Source organism: Heliangelus exortis, chromosome 19 (genome assembly GCF_036169615.1).
Source record: "Heliangelus exortis chromosome 19, bHelExo1.hap1, whole genome shotgun sequence".
In the NCBI taxonomy this organism is placed as follows: Eukaryota; Metazoa; Chordata; class Aves; order Apodiformes; family Trochilidae; genus Heliangelus; species Heliangelus exortis.
This window is the reverse complement of record NC_092440.1, coordinates 2,042,140-2,059,794: the sequence shown is the minus strand read 5'-3', so window position 1 is coordinate 2,059,794 and position 17,655 is coordinate 2,042,140. Positions and strand designations below refer to the sequence as shown.

The window sequence follows — 17,655 nt, the reverse complement described above, 5'->3', positions numbered from 1 at the left end:
CTTTGAAGACCCCTTGGTGGTTTCCTTAGGGTGCTGTCCTTTGTCTATCACAGATTTGCTTGTAACACAGCACAACAGGGCAGTGCTCATACTGCTAATGAGGAGGATTTAAGGAAATTAACCATTTGGATTGTCTTTCAGCAGATGATTCTTGAACCTTCTGCTGACAGTTAACTGCTTTGTTCCCCCTTTCCCCAGGTTAGCTTCCTTTTATGAACTGGCAATTCCTGAGCTGGAATCTGCAATTAAGAAGAGGCATTATGAGGATAACAGGTGGGAATGTCTGCAAGGGCTTGTGTTTTCTTTTCAATAAGAGTCTCCCAGGGCTTAGTTAAAAATTCACTTCATGCTGCTCTACCCACCTCTGCGGTGTCTTTCCAGCTTTTTTTTTTTTTTTTAATGCTGCTTCAAAGGACTCTGAGGGGATGAATCTTCTAATTCCAAGCTTTCCTGGGCAGTGGGGTGACTAATGTTTTCTTTCACTGCTGCCTGAGAAGAAACTTGATGGGAGATGAATTCAAATTGTAACAAAGTGTGAAAACATGAAGGATGTCTCTATGTATACATTGGTCTCATTTCAAGGAGCAGACTTGCTGTCAGGACAACTTGCAGCTGAGACCAGCTTTGTTTAGGGCACAGATTTTATCTTTATGGGTATGAAATGGCTCTAATCTCTGGTCTTTGCAGCAAACAAATAATTCTGCTAATGAAATCTCCCCTCTGGAGGGATAAACTCTGGTGTCAACTGTGATAAATATTCAGATTTCTTTTGCTGACATCAACAGTGTGTTCTTTTACTCTCTCTCAAGTGTGTATGCTGATTTGTGGAGGAGAATCTCCCATTCCAGGAAGAAGATGATAGAAATTTTTCACATCCTAATAAACCAAGTCTGTCTGCAGCCCATCTTAGAAAGCAGGTATTGGCACTTGGGCTCTGTGGTACCAGCCAGTTCTTTAATTGCCCTTGCAGGGGAGAGGGTTTCCTTGTTTTCCTGTTTGCTGGAGGAAATGAACAGATCCTGCTGTTTGTGTTGGGGTGGTAGCCAAAGACTTTGGCTGAGATCAGGAGTCTGTTGTCCTGCATGGCAAGAATGACCCAGGTGAAGCTAGAGGGTCCCCAGCTGGTGTAGAGAGCTGTGTGCTGACCCCATCAAAGTAGGATAAGGCCATGGTCCAACAAGTTTTCTACCTTCAGTTTATGGCTAAGTTGCAAATTCTAATGCTGTGTGTTTGACTGAGACACCAGAATAAAAGCAATGCAGGGTTACAGATGACTGAAAACAGCCTAAATATTGGTGCCTTTACCTGATTCTACCCCTTTTTGTGCTCCTCTTACAAAAATGGTGAACTATGAGCTCTGTGAGCAATCTGAGAATGAAGGCAAGTCCTTATTTTAAAACAGAAATTAAGGGAAATTACCCCAAGTCATGCTGCATATTGGGGACAGAGCCAAGAACCTGGATCTCAGTTGGGAGACCAGGGATGTCTCTTTGCCTGTGGTCCTTACAGGCTTCATAAATTGCTGGTCTGGGGCTCTTTCTCTGCTTGAATATTTTCACTGGTTTGATAGGAGGAGAGTTGTCCAAGAAGATGGTTGGTGGAATTCCTTATGGGAGACATGGATTTGCTTCCTTGACTTCCCTCGTGACCTGGACTAAATCCCCCAAAATCTGTCTGTGCTGGAAGTCCAGTGTTAAAAGAGCAGTAGCAGCTTTGCCTCCCCCTTGCTTGCCTGAGCATGGCCTTTCAGCACTCACAGAATATTTTAAGTGTAAAGGAGTCAAAGAGTGGAAAACCTTCAGATTCCATGGAATTAAGTACTGTAGCTACTTCAGAGGTAGTAAAAGACAGCTCCAGACACTCATTGGCAGTTGGATGACAGCTGAGGCTGCTGCAAAAAACATTGTGTCTGGCTTCTAGGGTAATTAATCCCTTTTCCTTAGCACTGATGGTACTGCAGGAGACATTCTGTCTTGCTGTGAGGCCTGCTGCAGCAGGAATGGGAGGTTCAGGTGTTAGAAGAGAAAGGTTGCAAGAGGAGTTTGCTTGGTATCTGTTCTTATGTTGGTGAACACTATTTTCTGGGAGGTTCACTGCTCTATAATAAGCCATGTGATAGGGGTGCAATTAAAAAGGCACCACACACCCTTCTCTGCTTATTGCAATGCTGAGGCATCAAACTATGATATGCAAAGTCTGTCAGAAGTCCTGGAATTCCAACTGTGATACAGCTTTAGGTTTAGCTGGCTGAAATGTTTGCTGAAGCCATACAAGAAACTTGTTTACATTGGACCCTTTGCTCTTGTGAAAGCCAAAGAATGGACTAAAATCTCTTTTCTGAATGTGACCAGTTTGGCTAGTGAGGAAGAGTGTGGTGATTGTGCAATGTGGCAGAGTTACCACTGAGTTTTTCACTCTGTTGTACCATTGTTTTCTGCAGCTGTGAGAACATCCAGCCTTTTATTGAGGAATTTCTACAGATCTTCACTTCAGTGCTTCAGGAAAGAAGGTGAGTCTGGCTGAAAGAGGCCCAAGGGGAGGGTCAGTTTGCCTTCCTCTTCCATTCTTTACAACAGAATTGCCTGAGACATTGTTATTGGGCATTATGATGCATTAGGAAGGTAGGAATCATTCTCACTAGTTGGGAGAACTGCTGTGAGAGGAGTTCAGACTCACTTTACTTGGTTGTAAAGGAGAGGAGGGTGTTGTGTGACACTGGAGAATGTTGTTCTTCACTCTCTTTAATCCAGGCTTACAGAGTGGAGGACAGCAATTTAGCCATTTACCCTGACAAGTCAGGCTGTTATTACTGATCTGTGCTTTCCAGCTGGGGATGCCAAACCAGAAAATTATTAAGTGCCAGTGCTAAAGATGCAAAGTGACTACGTGGCAGAACTGGGAATGTGATCTTGTCCTCTTGCTGCTCTTCTGATCATGCTGAAGTCACAAACCATGTTTTTTCTCTGTGCTGTGGCACTGGGTTACAGTCCTCAGCATCATGAGGACTGCTGCAGCTGGGTCTGGTGGCTTGGGGGAAAGAGTTCCTGCAGTGTAATGGGGACATAATCAGATCTGGCAACCCATGCTGGAATTCAGTGTGAAGAGTGTCCCTGTCTGAGCAGTGAGGAAGTCCAAGTGGTGTCACAGGGTAGTGTGTGACAGTTCTGGTCATTTCTTTTCAAGTTGAACTGATGAAACTTGCTCCTGTGCTTTCAGATTTCTCCGTGACTATGATGAGCTGTTCCCTGTTGAGGATGATGTCAGTCTGCTTCAGCAAGCATCCTCCACACTGTATCCTTTGCTGTCACCTCAGGGTTTTGCAGACCTGGGAGCTCTTAGATTCCTTCAGACCAGTGGCATTTCCAGTATTGCTGCCTCTGGTTAAGCTCCATGTTGGGCAATGAGTGATGGAAAGTTTTCTCTTAAAGAAAAATAAAAAAAAAAAAAGGGGGTGGGGGGGAATGCTAATACAGGGAGAGGCTTGGGTGTCACTGAAAATTACATTGTTGCTTGAAGGTGAGATCTGAATATCTGCATCCAGGAATGTCCTTAATGCTCTCCTCTTAGAGATGAAACCAGGACAGCCTATATCCTCCAAGCAGTGGCAAGTGCATGGGAAGGGGCAGGCAGGAAAAAAACTCAAGGCCTTGAAGATCCAACCCCAGCATCAGCATCTCATGGAGCATCAGCAATGGTGGAGAACACTGCTGAGGACATGGAAGAGCTTGGGGCTCCATATGCATCAGAGGATGAGGTGAGGAGCACTGTGGGTGGGACTGGGTTCTGCTCTTATCTGTCCTTACTTGATTTGTCTGTGAAGGGGGAGCTGGTTTGCTCAGGTTTGGGGATTACAGATCACTCTCCTTTATCACCTTTGCTGGATTTCATTGCAGCCCCATGTGCCTTGTGAAATGAGAGACATAGCTACACCTGAATCACAGCTTTATCTTTGAGCAAATTGCTTCTAACTCCCATTTGGCTTGGGCTTCCTGTTGCTGGGGTTTATTTAAATGCTGTGCTGCAGCACTGTGGTTCAGGTGCATATTTTTTAAATGCACAGTTGATGTTGGTGGAGTTCTCCAGAGTGTCCTTGCTGACTCAGAGCCAGACAAAAGCATGGCCAAGTCTGTGTCATAGACCTTGTGTACCATAAACAGCTTGGCTGATTTCTCTTCCTTTGACTCCACTCTGTGACTTGTTTGTCTTTCAATTGGGAGAACCCAAACTGCTCCTTTCCTAATGTGCCTCCCCCTCAGCTGCTGTCCCTTTCCAGTAACCCCACTGGTTCTGCTTGGTGTCCACAGTGTGCTGGTGCTGCTGCCCCCATGGCCAAGGTGTCTGGGGTGGAGTTGGACTCTCTGATCTCTCAAGTGAAAGATCTGCTGCCTGACCTTGGTGAAGGCTTCATCCTGGCCTGCCTGGAAGAATACAGCTACAATGCAGAGCAAGTGATCAACAACATTCTAGAAGATAAACTGGTGCCATCCTTGGATAAGCTGGACAGAGCAATGCAAAGGTGTGGGACAGCTTCTGGCATGGCTTTGCCTTTTGTTTTCTCATTTTTGTGTTATTTAACATAGCCCTGCCCATGCAGGGGGGTTGGAATTGGATGATCCTCAAGGTCCCTTTCAACACAAACCATCCTGTGGTTCTATGAACCTCATTTTATGGAAGGATAGACACTTGGCAAGCTCTAAGAAGTTGCATGTGCATTTCCTTGTGGTAGATAGCTGCAGTGAGAGCTCCTCATTGCCATCTGCCATCAGCTTTCTGCCTCCTTGTGTCCCTGCAGAACATTCACTGTTCAGCAATTCAGTAGAGCAGGCTCTGGGTCATGATTTGTGATGGGGTGACAAAAATACCTGTTAAACCCTCCAATAAGAACCATTAAAATTCCATCATGGGGACACAGGTTTAGCCTGGGCTGGGCAGTGGAACACTGTGCCTTCCAAAGTTATTTTCCTGCTGAGGACAGGGTCATAGGTGTTAAAATCCCAGCTGTTGTGCAGGAAAGGGCATCTTTAACAGAACTAATTCAGCTCAAATTTAGCCTGCAGGGTCAAATATGGTATTTGAAAGGCTGCTGTTCTGTGACTGAAGGAAAGCAGAGAGAGATTGGAATTGGCAATTTAGATCCATTTTTCTCTAGCCTTTGACAGCTTTGCCAGGCTTTTGTTGGGTTGTACATGGGCTGTAAGGTTTATAGCTGGCAGTTGAATGGAGTTGTTTTAGTTTGTCTGCAGCTGCTAGCATGTGTTTGTGCTGTAGCAGCAGTTTCTGAGTGAGTGTCAGGATGTGAATGAGCTATTTGTTCACATTTCATGGAGGACTGGGCAGACTGTCTCGTTGTGTTAAAGAAGGAAAGCATCTTTATCAGAAAAATGATGTCAAAATCTTACTTTTGCAACAATCTCCATGCTCACACAGTCCAATCTGCTGACTTTGGCACAAATGATGTGGGATGGGCTTTTGGAAGGTTTGGGTTCTTTGGTTTTCTTTCCTGCAAAGCCAGCAGTTACAGAGAATGGGGCTGGATTTTTTTTTTTTTTTCCTGCCTTTTGCATCTTGAAACAAGGCTGTCAGTTCAGTAGCAAACATGGAATTTTGATCACTACTGGGTTTAGAAGTAAGCACAGCAACGTTTGCAGATGCCCAGCTGAGCTTAACAGCACCAACAAAATGAATGTAAAAATAATGCTCTTTTGACTTACAAGTTGAACAAATGTAAACCTGGAACTTTGAGAAAGAATTAAGGAGGAACCATAGAGAGATAAATGTCCTGAAATCAACAGCAGCAAACTACTGGAATTTTTCCAGCATATAATTCATCATACTTAGTGTTTGGCTTTAGTGAGTCACTGTTTTGAGCCCAGGCAGTCTGTTGAATATCCCATGCTCCTGTACAGTTTTACTTATTTTGAAATGAAGGAAAGAATTTTCTTTTTGCTTTCTGTAAGTTGCTTTAGTTTCCCTTTGGAAACCATGCCTTTTATTTTAGACCAGTGTCCTGCACATGCCATACCCAGCTGTGAAATGGGAGAATAGCAAGCTGGGCCCCAGCCAGCACCATGTTGGCATGTTCTGGATAACCTGGACACTGACAAAGAATAAACCAAGCTGCTAGGATGGAGAGGACTTGGTTTTTCTCAGTTCCCCTTTGTTTTTATTCTTTTTTTTTTTTTTTTTTTTACCAGGCAGCTGAAGCCAGACCCTACTCCTCTGGTCACTTCTCGTTCCAATGTTTTCCAGAATGATGAGTTTGATGTTTTCAGCAGGGATTCAGTAGATATTTCTCGGGTCCAAAAAGGCAAGAGGTGAGTGTTGTGCCCCTTTGATGAACTCTGTCTGTCAGGAGGAATCAGTATTGAACCTGAACATTTATTTCCTGTACAAACCTCCTGCAGGAATTTGTTACCATGTGGTAAGGCTCATCAAAGATGTTTCCCACCTGTTTCTTCTACTTCTCTGGGAAAGCCAAATGAAATATTACAAGGGGATTGGTTTCAGGTAGTGGTTTTTTCCTAATTGGCTTTTTTCTGGATGCTGCTAGACTTTGCCCTGCCAAGCTCATTTGTAATGTCAGGCTCTTGCTTCTTGGTCTTAGTGTTCAACCTGTACAGCACGACAGACCTTGAAAAGCAACCATCTCTGTGAGGCTGGGATTAGGGACTTGGAAATGGGAACAAACAGTGGTTTGGATGAGATCCAAGTGAAGCCTCAATATCCATCTACTCCAAATGAGAATGCCCAGTGGCTCAGACTACTTGTGTTGTTCCTGATGCTTGCAAAGTGCCTGCAGAAGGGCATTTCCTTTGCTTTCTGCCTAGCTGGGTGTCTTGTGCCACACTCCATGTAAATTGATGGCCCTGCTGGCTCCCCTTGGTGTCAGCTGTATCTCTGTAACATGCTTGATTTGCTTCAGGTTCTTTTGATGCCCTTTCTCTAAGCAGCCAGCTCTGCTCTTTCTCTTGCTTTGTATTTCCACAAGGTAAACACAAAGCTGGGAGTTCCTCTGAAAGGTTCTGGTTGCAAAACTGCATAAGATTCTCAGGAGAAACCCACTGTTGTCCCAAAGTCCAACAGCTTTCCAGCAGTCCTGGAGTGCTTATGTTGGCTCAGTTAGGCAAGAGAAGAATTTCTTTCCTTACTGGGCAAGAGAATGACTTTGGAAGTGTCCATAGCCAAGAAATCCCAAGCACAGGGTCTCTTCATTCTCCCCATCCTGCTGCCTTGCTCAGAGTGCAGCAGGAGCCTTGTGCACAGGGGTGCTGGGTTGTCTTCCACCTTCCCAAAGTTTTGCAGGTGTGGGTGGCTGCTGCTGCTGGAATAATCCTGCTGGGACCTCCCTCTGCAGATCACTTGCAGAGCTCAGGAAGCTCTAAGTCATCTTTGAGCTGGGTTGTGGGATCCTGTTCCCAAGGCATTGCCCTCATGTCTGCTCTCCAGTGGTCACATCCCTCCTTGAGAGCCCTGCTGTGCCTTCTGCTGGAATGTTATGTGACCTCTTGGGATTATCCTCTTCCTGCTGCTCTTCCAGTGTCTCTTGGTCTCCCTCAGGCTGTGTCTCAATTTCAGAACAGTTCTTCCCACACTGAGAACACTCTGCAGGATCCCACACGTGTTCTTTGTTTTGAATGGTTTTAAAAACCTGGAGGTAACCAGCTGGGATCAGCAATGTCCACCCTGTGCCCCAAGTTACCCCTCTCTAAGTCCAAGAACAAAGCTTTAGTACCTTGCTGTCTTGAACTCCAAAAATATGAAGAGTAAAAGCAGTAAAAGAGCAACTTCCTCAGTAATACTTGTTCCACAAGCAAGAATCTCCAAGCATCTGGGTGGCAGGGGTTTGAGGGCTGCTTTGGATTTCTATTGTATCAATACTTTTTTTTTTTTTCCCCCCTTAATCTTTTACTCACCAAATTCTGCTTGTGTTTAGAGTGTTCTAGGCATGATGCCACAATAGTGCCTTGAGAGCCAGACTGGGCTGGGCCCCCCTGTGCTAGCAGCTGGGCAGGCAAGTGTTTGGGACAGGGAATGTTAATCAGAGAATCATTAAGGTTGGAAAAGACCTCTAAGATCAAGTCCAACCATCAACCCAATCCCACCGTGCCAACTAAACCAAGTCCTGAATGCCACATCCACACATGATTTTGGAAAACCTGCAGGGATGGTGACTTCACCACTGCCCTGGACAGCCTGTTCCTAGACTTGACCACTCTTTCAGTAAAGAAATTTTTCCTAATATCCAATCTAATGTGAAGGAGAAAGCCATACCAAGATAAGGAGAAAAAACATGAGGAAATGAACATCCTAGGGCAGATCCTGACAAGTGACCTCACCTCTCCCTGCCTGTCCCCCCCATAACTGCTGGCTGAATCTGTCTCTTGAAGTCAGAGCATGTCCTGAGCACCCATGGAGGAGTTATCCCCCTGTTTTTCCTGGAATTGGTGCCTGAAACACTTCATTGCAGCTCTTCTTCAGTCATCAGACCAGCTCAACAGGAAACAATTACCAAATACTTAGTTCAGTCTCATGCTGAATGCCAACAGAAGATGTTATCCCAGCCTAGGTATGTGCACACTAACCACATGCTTTGGTAGGGCATTTTGCAGCTAAATGTAGGCATGTAACAAGAGTGAGTCAGGCTAGAGAGGGGAACCACATCTCTCTGTCATCTTCCTTGGGTTTGAGATTCCTAATAAAAATCAGGCTGTGTAGATCACTTCCCCACTGCTTGCTGGGATGTCACATCAGTCTCTGACAGTCTGCCTTGGTGGGTTCTTTCTCTGATAACATCCAGATGCCAAATTGACCACTGATGCATGTTCCTCCTAGGCTCTGAGGGCTACAAGATGTCCTGTGAGGACTTGGCAGTGGAATCCCTGGCTGCTTTGCTCTGAGGATGTACTTGGCTGGTCTGAAAAATGGGACTTCAGGGACTTTGTGCTTGTGCAGCTTGAGATGCAGTGTCTCAGTGGCTGCTTTTTAATACCTTTGCCAAAATCCTGTTTCTTGGGCTTCCCTTCTTTAACATCACTAAGGTTTACTTGCCTCCTAATTTTTTTTTTAAAAATTGTACATGCAGTGCTTTGAGATAGGATGGATCAGAGCCACTGGTCTACTCTATTTTGGGTTTGGTTTAGGTTTTGGTTTTTTTTCATTCTTAATTGTGCTTATTCTCATCCTTACTTGCTGCAGTGGTCATTGTTTTGCTTCTCTCCATTTACCTTTCTGCTTTGCATCTCACCTTTGTAAGCTGAGGTTCTTCCCTATGGGAACATAACATGTTTGGGCAGCAGTTGCTCTGCTGCAGTTCCTCTAGGATCTGCTCCCCCAGGATCTGCAGCCCTGCTCCCCCAGGATCTGCAGCCCTGCTCCCCCAGGATCTGCAACCCTGCTCCCCCAGGATCTGCAGCCCTGCTCCCCCAGGATCTGCAGCCCTGCTCCCCCAGGATCTGCAACCCTGCTCCCCCAGGATCTGCAACCCTGCTCCCCCAGGGTCTGCAGCCCTGCTCCCCCAGGGTCTGCAACCCTGCTCCCCCAGGATCTGCAGCCCTGCTCCCCCAGGATCTGCAGCCCTGCTCCCCCAGGATCTGCAACCCTGCTCCCCCAGGATCTGCAGCCCTGCTCCCCCAGGATCTGCAGCCCTGCTCCCCCAGGATGTGCAGCCCTGTTCCCCCAGGATGTGCAGCCCTGTTCCCCCAGGATCTGCAGCCCTGCTCCCCCAGGATGTGCAGCCCTGTTCCCCCAGGATCTGCAGCCCTGCTCCCCCAGGATCTGCAGCCCTGCTCCCCCAGGATCTGCAGCCCTGTGTGCTGTGCAGGCAGCCAAGGATGCTGCAGCACCATGTGAGGAGGGCACTCTGAGCCTTGCAGAGCTGCCAGGCTGGAGTCTCAGCCCTACAGCTCCCCCCATTCCAGATTCATGGAGCTTCTTGTATTAGTTGGATCTTGGCCATATTTCAGCTCGAGTATGAGTGCATTTGGCCTCCTGTAAAAGCTTCCTTTCTCTCTCAAGTGACAGTGGCAGTCTCCAATTCCTCTTCTTATCTGCTGTGTAATCTTGCTGGGCTTCTTGTTTAAAAATTACTTTGTTCCCAGCCAGGAGTGGTGTTTTTACAGCCTTGTTATAAATCAGAGGGAAAACAAGTAGGTTCAGCAGTGAACGTGGAGCTCCAGGAGAGATCTGTGTCGCTTCGGCTTCCACTTACTTAAAAGGGGAAGGGGGGAAAAACCAAAAAGTCACTTCTGGAGAAGATCTTACACTGCCTCTGTGTGTTCTGCCTCTCTTTTTCCATGCACAGGAGGGAGAAGGACACGACCAGGAGCTTGCTGAATGACAAGCAGCTGGTTGCTGAGCAGAAGGAGCGCTACAGGCAGTACAGCCTGGTTGTGGAGGAGGTTGTGGAGCAGCTCTACCAGGACTATGAGGATGAGTATGATGACACTTATGATGGCAACCAAGTGGGGGCAAATGATGCTGACTCAGATGATGAGCTGATCAGCAGGAGGTAGGTGCTGTGGCTTCAGGCAGTGGGAGGTTGATGGGAATCACCACTAGGAGCTGTTTGGCTCGCACAGACCTTGGGGGTTTGGGCTCTGTTCTCAATGATAGAACACCCATGCTTCAGAACACCCCTTTTGGCTGCTGTTCTTTTCTCTGTAACATGCAGGGAGGGAGATTTGGGGCTCTTCTCCTGGTGGTGGGGAGCATTGCCATGCACGAGGGTGTTTGCAGGCTTCCCCTTGTGGCTGCAAGACTCAGCTAATCCAAGAGGACCATTCAGTGTTCCTGTTGACACAAAGCTGTCCTGCAGCAGGGGACAGTGGGCTAGCTGGGATAGTGATGGCTGCTTAGCAAAGGAAAGCTTCTAATTTTGGGAAACTATACCTTGGCAATCACCTCTGGCATCTCAGAGAGCTGAGACCTGGAGTTCAGTCCCTGCTGGACCACAGCCATCTCCCCAGTGACTGACAGCCCAGGGATAAGTTGCTTTCAGGAAGCAAAGGGTTAGTTTAGAATGGGGGGGATTGTAGAATATTCCTTTTAGAAATAAGAGCTAGAGGTAGAAAGCATGCTTTAAAAATTGGTTTAACATCTCTGAAAGTTGCCTTTTAAATTCTGATGTATTATGAAGATGTCACCATTTCTAACCTCAAACCAACAGGCATCTATGGGGTTCCTTTGTTAGTTTTGCCTTTTTTTTTTTTCCCCTCCTAAAGCTTGGTGAGGCTCCAATTTAAATCTTTTTTGTGGTTTGCCTGTAACAGTGTGGCACTCAGATTTTTTTTTTTTTCCCCCTATTTCATGTCTCCACTCCTGGAGAGGCAGTAGAACAATTATTAGTGGCTGTTACTGCTGAAAGCTAGATTTTTAATTTTTTTTTTTTTTCAGTAATAAAAGCTTTTCTGGTTTTACATTTGTTTCTTTGACAGCTGAATCTGAATTCCACTAGCATTTAAGCATGCACACATATATATATTAAAGAAGAGCTATAGGTATGCTGTGAATTCTGCTTCCACCCCCTTAGGCCCTTTGCAGTCTGTGTGCTCAGGGTGATTCATAAAGCTTGATGGATTTCTCCAGGTATTTCCCTCTGTATGAAACTGGGGCACAGCAATGAAACTGGGGCTCTGTGGACAAGCCCTGAGCAGTCACAGCAGTTTGAGAGCACAGCACTTTCTGAGCATTCCTGTTTCTGTCCAAGTTGGAGGCTTTGTGCAGTAGATGCTCCTTGGCTGCTGAGCTAAATCAAAGCAAAGTGTGCTTCTTACTCATGCCTTGTGGCTCTGCCTGGATCCTCTCATCCCAGAGGAAGCAGTTGTTTCCTTGGAGTAATTCCTTGTGAGGTTTCAGGTTCTTCCTGACCTGTTCTTTTTTTTTTTCTTTTTTTTTTTTTTAACTATTATTATTTCAGTAACAACTTCATAGTGCACATTCCCCAGTGAAGAGCATGTGTTTGTTAATTGCCAATAGTAAATGGGTCATTAGCTATGGAGCCTCTTTTTTTTTTTTTTTTTTTTTTTCCTTCAGAGAAAGAAGCAAGTCCATGAAATTTGTAGATTCTCATTTTTGAAAGAGATGATGCAACCCCAAAAGGATGTGCTGCTCAGTGCAAGGTCTGTGGCTGTCCTGTCTTCATTGCTGACCCTTTGTGTCTTAATTCTCAGGCCATTCACAGTTCCTCAGGTCTTGAGACCTAAGGGACAGGAGGAAGGACAGGAGGAAGAGGAAGAGGATGAAGAGGAGGAGGAGGAGGAAGCTGAAAAGGAAAGAACAAAGGTGATACTCAGTTTGTGGTTGGAGTTGCATTGAGATTTACCATATGACTTAGCTGCTTCATCCTCCAGAGGGACATGGAGCAGATTTCTTCTTGCAGAGGGTGAAGCTTTAAACACCTGAGCTGCTTTTCAGCGTGGCTCCTTCTGTGGTCTGCTGGACTCCAAAATGTCCCCTGAGTACAGCTGATCACTCTTCCTAGGATGGCTGTACTGGAGCAATGACACTTTGAGAGGTTTAATCTCCTTTATTCCATAGGCAGACAATGCCAGCAGAGCACATTGAGGGTCACTAAGGCTCCACTATCACAGCTCTACTGAAAATAGTGCTGGAATTGCTGGCAGAGGTACAAAGGGGGAAGAATTCTTTCTGCCAGGTGTTGTTGTGTGCAGAGTCACAGCAATCCTGCTTCCTCAGCCAGGAGAGATCAGGAATTGACTCTGCCCAAGAGGACCACTCCCTGCTCTCCCCTTTTTCCTGGATGCTGGTGAGTTAGCTGAGCTCTGTCCCTCTTCCCATGGCAGGACCACTTTGTGCAGGACCCAGCTGTGCTGCGGGAAAGAGCTGAAGCCAGGAGGCAGATGCACCTTGTGAGGAAGGGGTGAGTAAGCATCTCCCTCTGCAGGGTGAAACGGTGGCTCTGCTTCCAGCAGGCTGGAATTGTGGAGGGGGTACCTGTTCCTTAACATTCCTGGATGCAGGGGTCAACACTAGGGTGGTGGGAACTTCCTCCTCCCCAATTTTAGTTGTTCTGAGCCATCAAACAGGCAGGCATCTTCCTTTATCCTAAGCAGCAGAGCCCTGTGCAAGGTGGGAGTTTGGAGCTTCCCAGAGCTTGAACAGCTCCCACAGGGAGTTGAGGACAGTTGACTCCCTGGCTGTAGCTGACAGGCTCCAGGTGTAGGAACAGCCAGTCCTTGTGTGGCTGACACAGATGCTCGGCCACTGCAGAGCTGAGCTGAGCTCTGGATCCCTCACCCCCCCGTGTTTCTGGGGGTGGGTGGGTGGGTGGGTGTTGTCCCCTGAGAGTGCTTCTTGTGATGTCCTTTTCCAGGCACAAGCAGGAGAGCTCAGCTGTTGTTGGGAATGTGAAGGGCCACGGGCAGAACCGGGAAACGACCCAGGAGCGAAGGAAGAAGGAAGCAAACAAAAGCACAAGAGCCAACCACAACCGGCGGGTCCTGGCTGACAGGAAGAGGAATAAAGGAATGATTCCTTCCTGAAGGACTCCTGGCCCAGGTGGTGCAGCATCCCCAGCCCTCTGCTCTGCAGGCTGTGGTCCTGCTCCCTTCCCTTGGCACTCCTGGACTTGCTGCTGTGGTTCAACACCTCTGACTTCAGCCCACCTGGAGTCGGGTGCCCACGGGAGGGCTGCTCCTCCCTTTAGGAGAAATGTGCCTGTGCCCATCTGCACCACCACGTGTGGGGTGGGCTGTGCCAGCCAGGCCTTTCCTTTTTGTACTATTTGTAATTCTGAGAATTTTATTTTCATATTGGCTCCTTCCACCCTCTCCTCACCTCAGGCAGGCTTCCAGCCCACCCAGCAGGCAGCTGGGAGAGCAGAGCTGCTCTGGAAGAGCCCTCTCAGCTCCCTACTCCACTGAACTGCCTTATCCTGAAGTACACCTTGAAGGTTGATAGGAAAGCACTCAGGTTGTTCCTGTTGCTGACCAACACCCAGGAGTTCAGGTGAACAAGACCTTATCATAAATTTCTGTCCCTTGAGTGAGGCGTGTGAAAACAGAACCTGCAAATAAATGATTTCAGACTTCTAGTTGGTGTTTTAGGCTCTTATGAACCATGTTGATCTTTCACTTGGAGGAACCTCAATGAGTCTTTTTAACTGTGCAGGGAAATTCACTTCCTGCTTGGTGTTGGTTCAGTGTAGTGAGATCCAGCCCCAGACACTGAGCCTAAAGATGCTGAGAGACTGGGATGAAGGCAGCCTGAGCAAGGTGCCAGTCATGTGGCTGTCAGAGTCCCCTGGGAACTGCCACCTCAATAACCACTTGTCACACTCTGGGAAGCAGAATTGCCCTGCTCACCCCATTTGCTGACAGCAAACAGCAGTTTGTAGTTGCTGGAAGGACTTTTCCTTTTGTCAGGCCGTTGTTAACCTGCTGGAGTTGGCACTGTCCCTGCCTCCAGCCCAGGGGCTTGGAACCAGGTGGTAACTTCAAGGTCCCTCCCACCCCAAACCATTCCGTGTTCCCGAAGCAGAGAGCTACACCAATTACCAAATTTACTTTGTAACCTGTTGGTGAGGTGCTCAAAGCCAGGGAAGGGCTGTGCCTGGGGCCACTCTGCAGCAGCTGCTGCTCCTGTCGCAGTTGCTGTTGCCACCAAGCAGCAGCACGGCCGAGGGTGCTGTCCCCAGCACAGAGACCAACGTTCAGGCAAACGATTAAGCTGTGCTTGGTTAATTCACTCCGAGTGCCACCTCCCCACCATCCCCCTCTGTGTTCTGCAGTTCTGCCAAGGTGCCCCTGGTTGTCACCTGCGTGACAGAGGTGGCAGAGCTGCCGCTGGGGAGGTGTGGCTGTCACTGCTGTGCAAATGAGGTCCTGAGTGCTCTGAGGGTTTTGCTTTGCAGAGCAGCACTGCCCAACCCCCCCTCAGGACAAAACAGAGGCAAAGGGAATGTTTATCAGCTCCTGCTGCCCCAGGAGGTCACACACTGGGTGCTACTGCTCTTTGGAGTAAGAATCACAGAGGGATTTGGGTTGGAAGCACAGATCCTGTGAGGAGAGGCTGAGGGAGCTGGGGGTGTTGAGGCTGGAGAAGAGGAGGCTCAGGGGAGACCTCATCACTCTCTCCAACTCCCTGAAAGGAGGTTGGAGCCAGGGGGGGGTTGGGCAGATATCAGTGGGACAAGAGGGCATGGACTAAAGAATTTTTTCCTAATATCCAACCCAAACCTCCCCTGGCAGAGCTGAAGCTCTGCCAGGGGAGGTTTGGGTTGGATATTAGGAAAGAATTCTTTGCAGAGAGGGTGCTCAGCCATTGGAATGGGCTGCCCAGGGAAGGGGTGGATTCTCCATCCCTGGAGATATTTCCAAAGAGCCTGGATGTGGCACTCAGTGCCATGGGCTGGGAACCACGGGGGGAGTGGAGCAAGGGTTGGACTTGATGAGCTCTGAGGTCCCTTCCAACCCAGCCCATTCTGGGATTCTATGAAAGCAGAGAGCTCCTCATTAGGAAGAAGCCCAGGGGAGCATCAGCAAGCAGCTCTAGAAATGCTTTCAAGCCTTTCAAACCATTTTTAGGACACTTGGATTTTAGTGTCTTGATCTCCTAGCTAAGGAGAAGTTACAGGAAGGCCAAAGGATCAATCAGGTGAACACAGGAGACACAGACCAAGAAAGCTTTTTTTTATTTTTACACAGGAGGTTTGAAAACAGCAGTTTGAGTCCATCTTGGCTTCCAGCATATCAGTAGGTGGCTGATATAATCTGGTTCAGGAATTTGTTTCCATTTTCCTACAGCCAGGTTCAGGAGGCTGAATCCTTCTCTGCCACCCCAGGGATGGGTCCTGCTGCTGAGTGTCTCAGTCACTGCTCTCATATTTGTGCTTGATGTGTTTCCACAGTTTCTGGAGGCAGAGCAAACAAACCAACCACAAATGCTTAAGATTCCTGTCCTGGGCACTACCAGGAGCAAGAGAAGCACTGGAGACATGTGCTGACCTGTGCTGTTTGGGGTAGGCAATGAAATAGAGATTTTTTTTTTCATAATTCCCCAATAATTTCATTTTCTGATATTGGTTGAGGAAATACACACACACACAAAAAAAATAAAAAAATAAATAGTGCTACAATTAATGCTAGAAAAAGGAGTTGAGGGGAAAGCTGAAGTTCAGGTGTGAATTTATAGCAGGTTTTAAGAAATGACTGCTGCTAAAAAGGAGGAGCCAGGCTCCCTGCTCTTGCTCTGCTCCCTCAGCCCTGCTCAGAGCTCCGTGTGGGATCAGCTTCCAGCTCTTTCCTGACCTGGTTCAGGGGGCCCAAAAATGCAGATGTGGCACCACCAGGGAAGGCTCTGTCCAACATCAGAGCCATGAAGGTCACCTGGAGAGCTGTGAAACTGTGCCCTGAGTGCTCCCAGGCACAGCAGCACTGCAGGACAGGGACAAGGACACTGCAGCACACAGAGGGGTTTTTCTTTTGGGGGGAAGGGGGTCTCTGCCCCCAAGGAACAAGTGACAGGACAAGAGGGAACAGCCCCAGGTTACCTAGGGAAGGCTTAGATTGGATATTAGGAACCATTTCTCCCTGGAAAGGGCTGGCAGGGCCTGGCTGCCCAGGGCTGGAGTCCCCATCACCCCTGGAAGGGTTTCCAAGCCCTGGAGATGTGGGGATGAGGGACAGGGGGTGAAGCACAAGGACCCCTGATCCACCTCTTGATGATCACAGTGGATTTGGGGTTGGTGTTTTTTTTTTTTTTTATTCTGAATGATTTTGTGATCTCATGTTCACACTCTGGACTCTTCTGTCCTGACACAAACCCTGCAGCACTCAGCTGCCCTTCCTGCTAAAGGGGAAGAAGATTCCAGAATCCAAAGCAAGCTCCAACCTTTCTGCACCCCTTCCAATCCCTCTTCCCCAGAGAACTCAACAAAAGCAAAAAAAGAAAAGTTATCAGAAAAGCTTCAGACCATGCAATTGGGGTAAGACCCTGTGTTTCAGGACACACAACTAGGAGCCTATTTATAGATACATATATATTAAAAAAAAATTGGCTTTTTACACGTATCTTCATTGGCTGTACAATTGGGAAATAAATATTTAAACTGAAGCTCGGTGCTGTGTGTCTTCAAAACCTCCAGGTGCATTTGTAAGCACCCTATTTGCATTCCTCAAGTCAACGTTAACCTTTAATAACTTCAACCTGATGCTTCAAGACCCCTAAATCACTACGTTCATCGCATCCCTTTTCCTCCCCATTCCCTCATGCCCCCTGGGCATATTTTCAGGCCGCATTCCCAAGGCCACCACCCCCCCCAATCCTCCCGGTAGATCCCCCAGAAAGCTGCGAGCTTCCTGGGCTAATCCAGGAACCTAAATTCCCTCGCAGGGGCTCAGGGGAGCCGGTGACACCTCAAGGCCTCAAGGCCTACCTGACCTTCAAGCCCGGGGATGGAGGGTTTGGAGGGGCTACACCGCCTTTTTTCCCCTCTTACCCCTTCGTTGAGGTGCTCGAAGATGGCGTCGGCTCCTTGGTCGAAAGCCCGCTCGAAAACGACGGCCCCCAGGACGATGGTGAGGGCGAAAGTGGAGGTACGGCGGAACAGGGAGCTATAGACCTGCCGCAGCGCCATCTTGCCTCTGCGCTCTGCGCATGCGCGGAGGGCGACGGCGGGCGGGCGGTGCCTACAACACC

The 17,655-nt window shown here is 47.9% G+C and overlaps 2 protein-coding genes across 6 annotated transcripts in view; one reads left to right on the top strand and one right to left on the bottom strand.

Annotated features, from left to right (window-relative positions):
• Positions 1-14,050, top strand: part of ASCC2 (activating signal cointegrator 1 complex subunit 2) — a 31,562-nt gene extending 17,512 nt beyond the window's left edge. For 4 of the 5 annotated variants that reach the window (XM_071762746.1, XM_071762748.1, XM_071762744.1 and 1 more), the window contains 11 exons: positions 199-273; positions 810-917; positions 2,441-2,509; positions 3,217-3,291; positions 3,568-3,754; positions 4,305-4,516; positions 6,195-6,314; positions 10,301-10,507; positions 12,168-12,279; positions 12,801-12,877; positions 13,331-14,050. In XM_071762746.1, coding sequence (XP_071618847.1) covers positions 199-273; positions 810-917; positions 2,441-2,509; positions 3,217-3,291; positions 3,568-3,754; positions 4,305-4,516; positions 6,195-6,314; positions 10,301-10,507; positions 12,168-12,279; positions 12,801-12,877; positions 13,331-13,499 — 1,411 coding nt within the window. In that variant the 3' untranslated portion in view covers positions 13,500-14,050. The remainder of the gene's footprint in view (positions 1-198; positions 274-809; positions 918-2,440; positions 2,510-3,216; positions 3,292-3,567; positions 3,755-4,304; positions 4,517-6,194; positions 6,315-10,300; positions 10,508-12,167; positions 12,280-12,800; positions 12,878-13,330) is intronic. The other variant, XM_071762747.1, reaches the window with a different exon arrangement.
• Positions 14,051-15,626: 1,576 nt separating this feature from the next.
• UQCR10 (ubiquinol-cytochrome c reductase, complex III subunit X) lies at positions 15,627-17,625 on the bottom strand. The gene is made up of 2 exons (XM_071762847.1): positions 17,456-17,625; positions 15,627-15,868 (listed from the first exon to the last, which is right to left on the bottom strand). The coding sequence occupies exons 1-2, from the start codon at positions 17,591-17,593 to the stop codon at positions 15,824-15,826; spliced, it is 183 nt and encodes a 60-aa protein (XP_071618948.1). The 5' UTR covers positions 17,594-17,625; the 3' UTR covers positions 15,627-15,823.
• Between the last annotated feature and the right edge of the window lie 30 nt (positions 17,626-17,655).

Excerpts from the sequence above, each read along its gene's own strand:
- UQCR10 (XM_071762847.1), bottom strand. The coding sequence starts at position 17,593 with ATGGCGCTGCGGCAGGTCTATAGCTCCCTGTTCCGCCGTACCTCCACT. Across the intron at positions 15,869-17,455 it reads TCGAGCACCTCAACGAAGGG|AAACTGTGGAAACACATCAA; the intron begins GTAAGAGGGGAA and ends CTCTGCCTCCAG.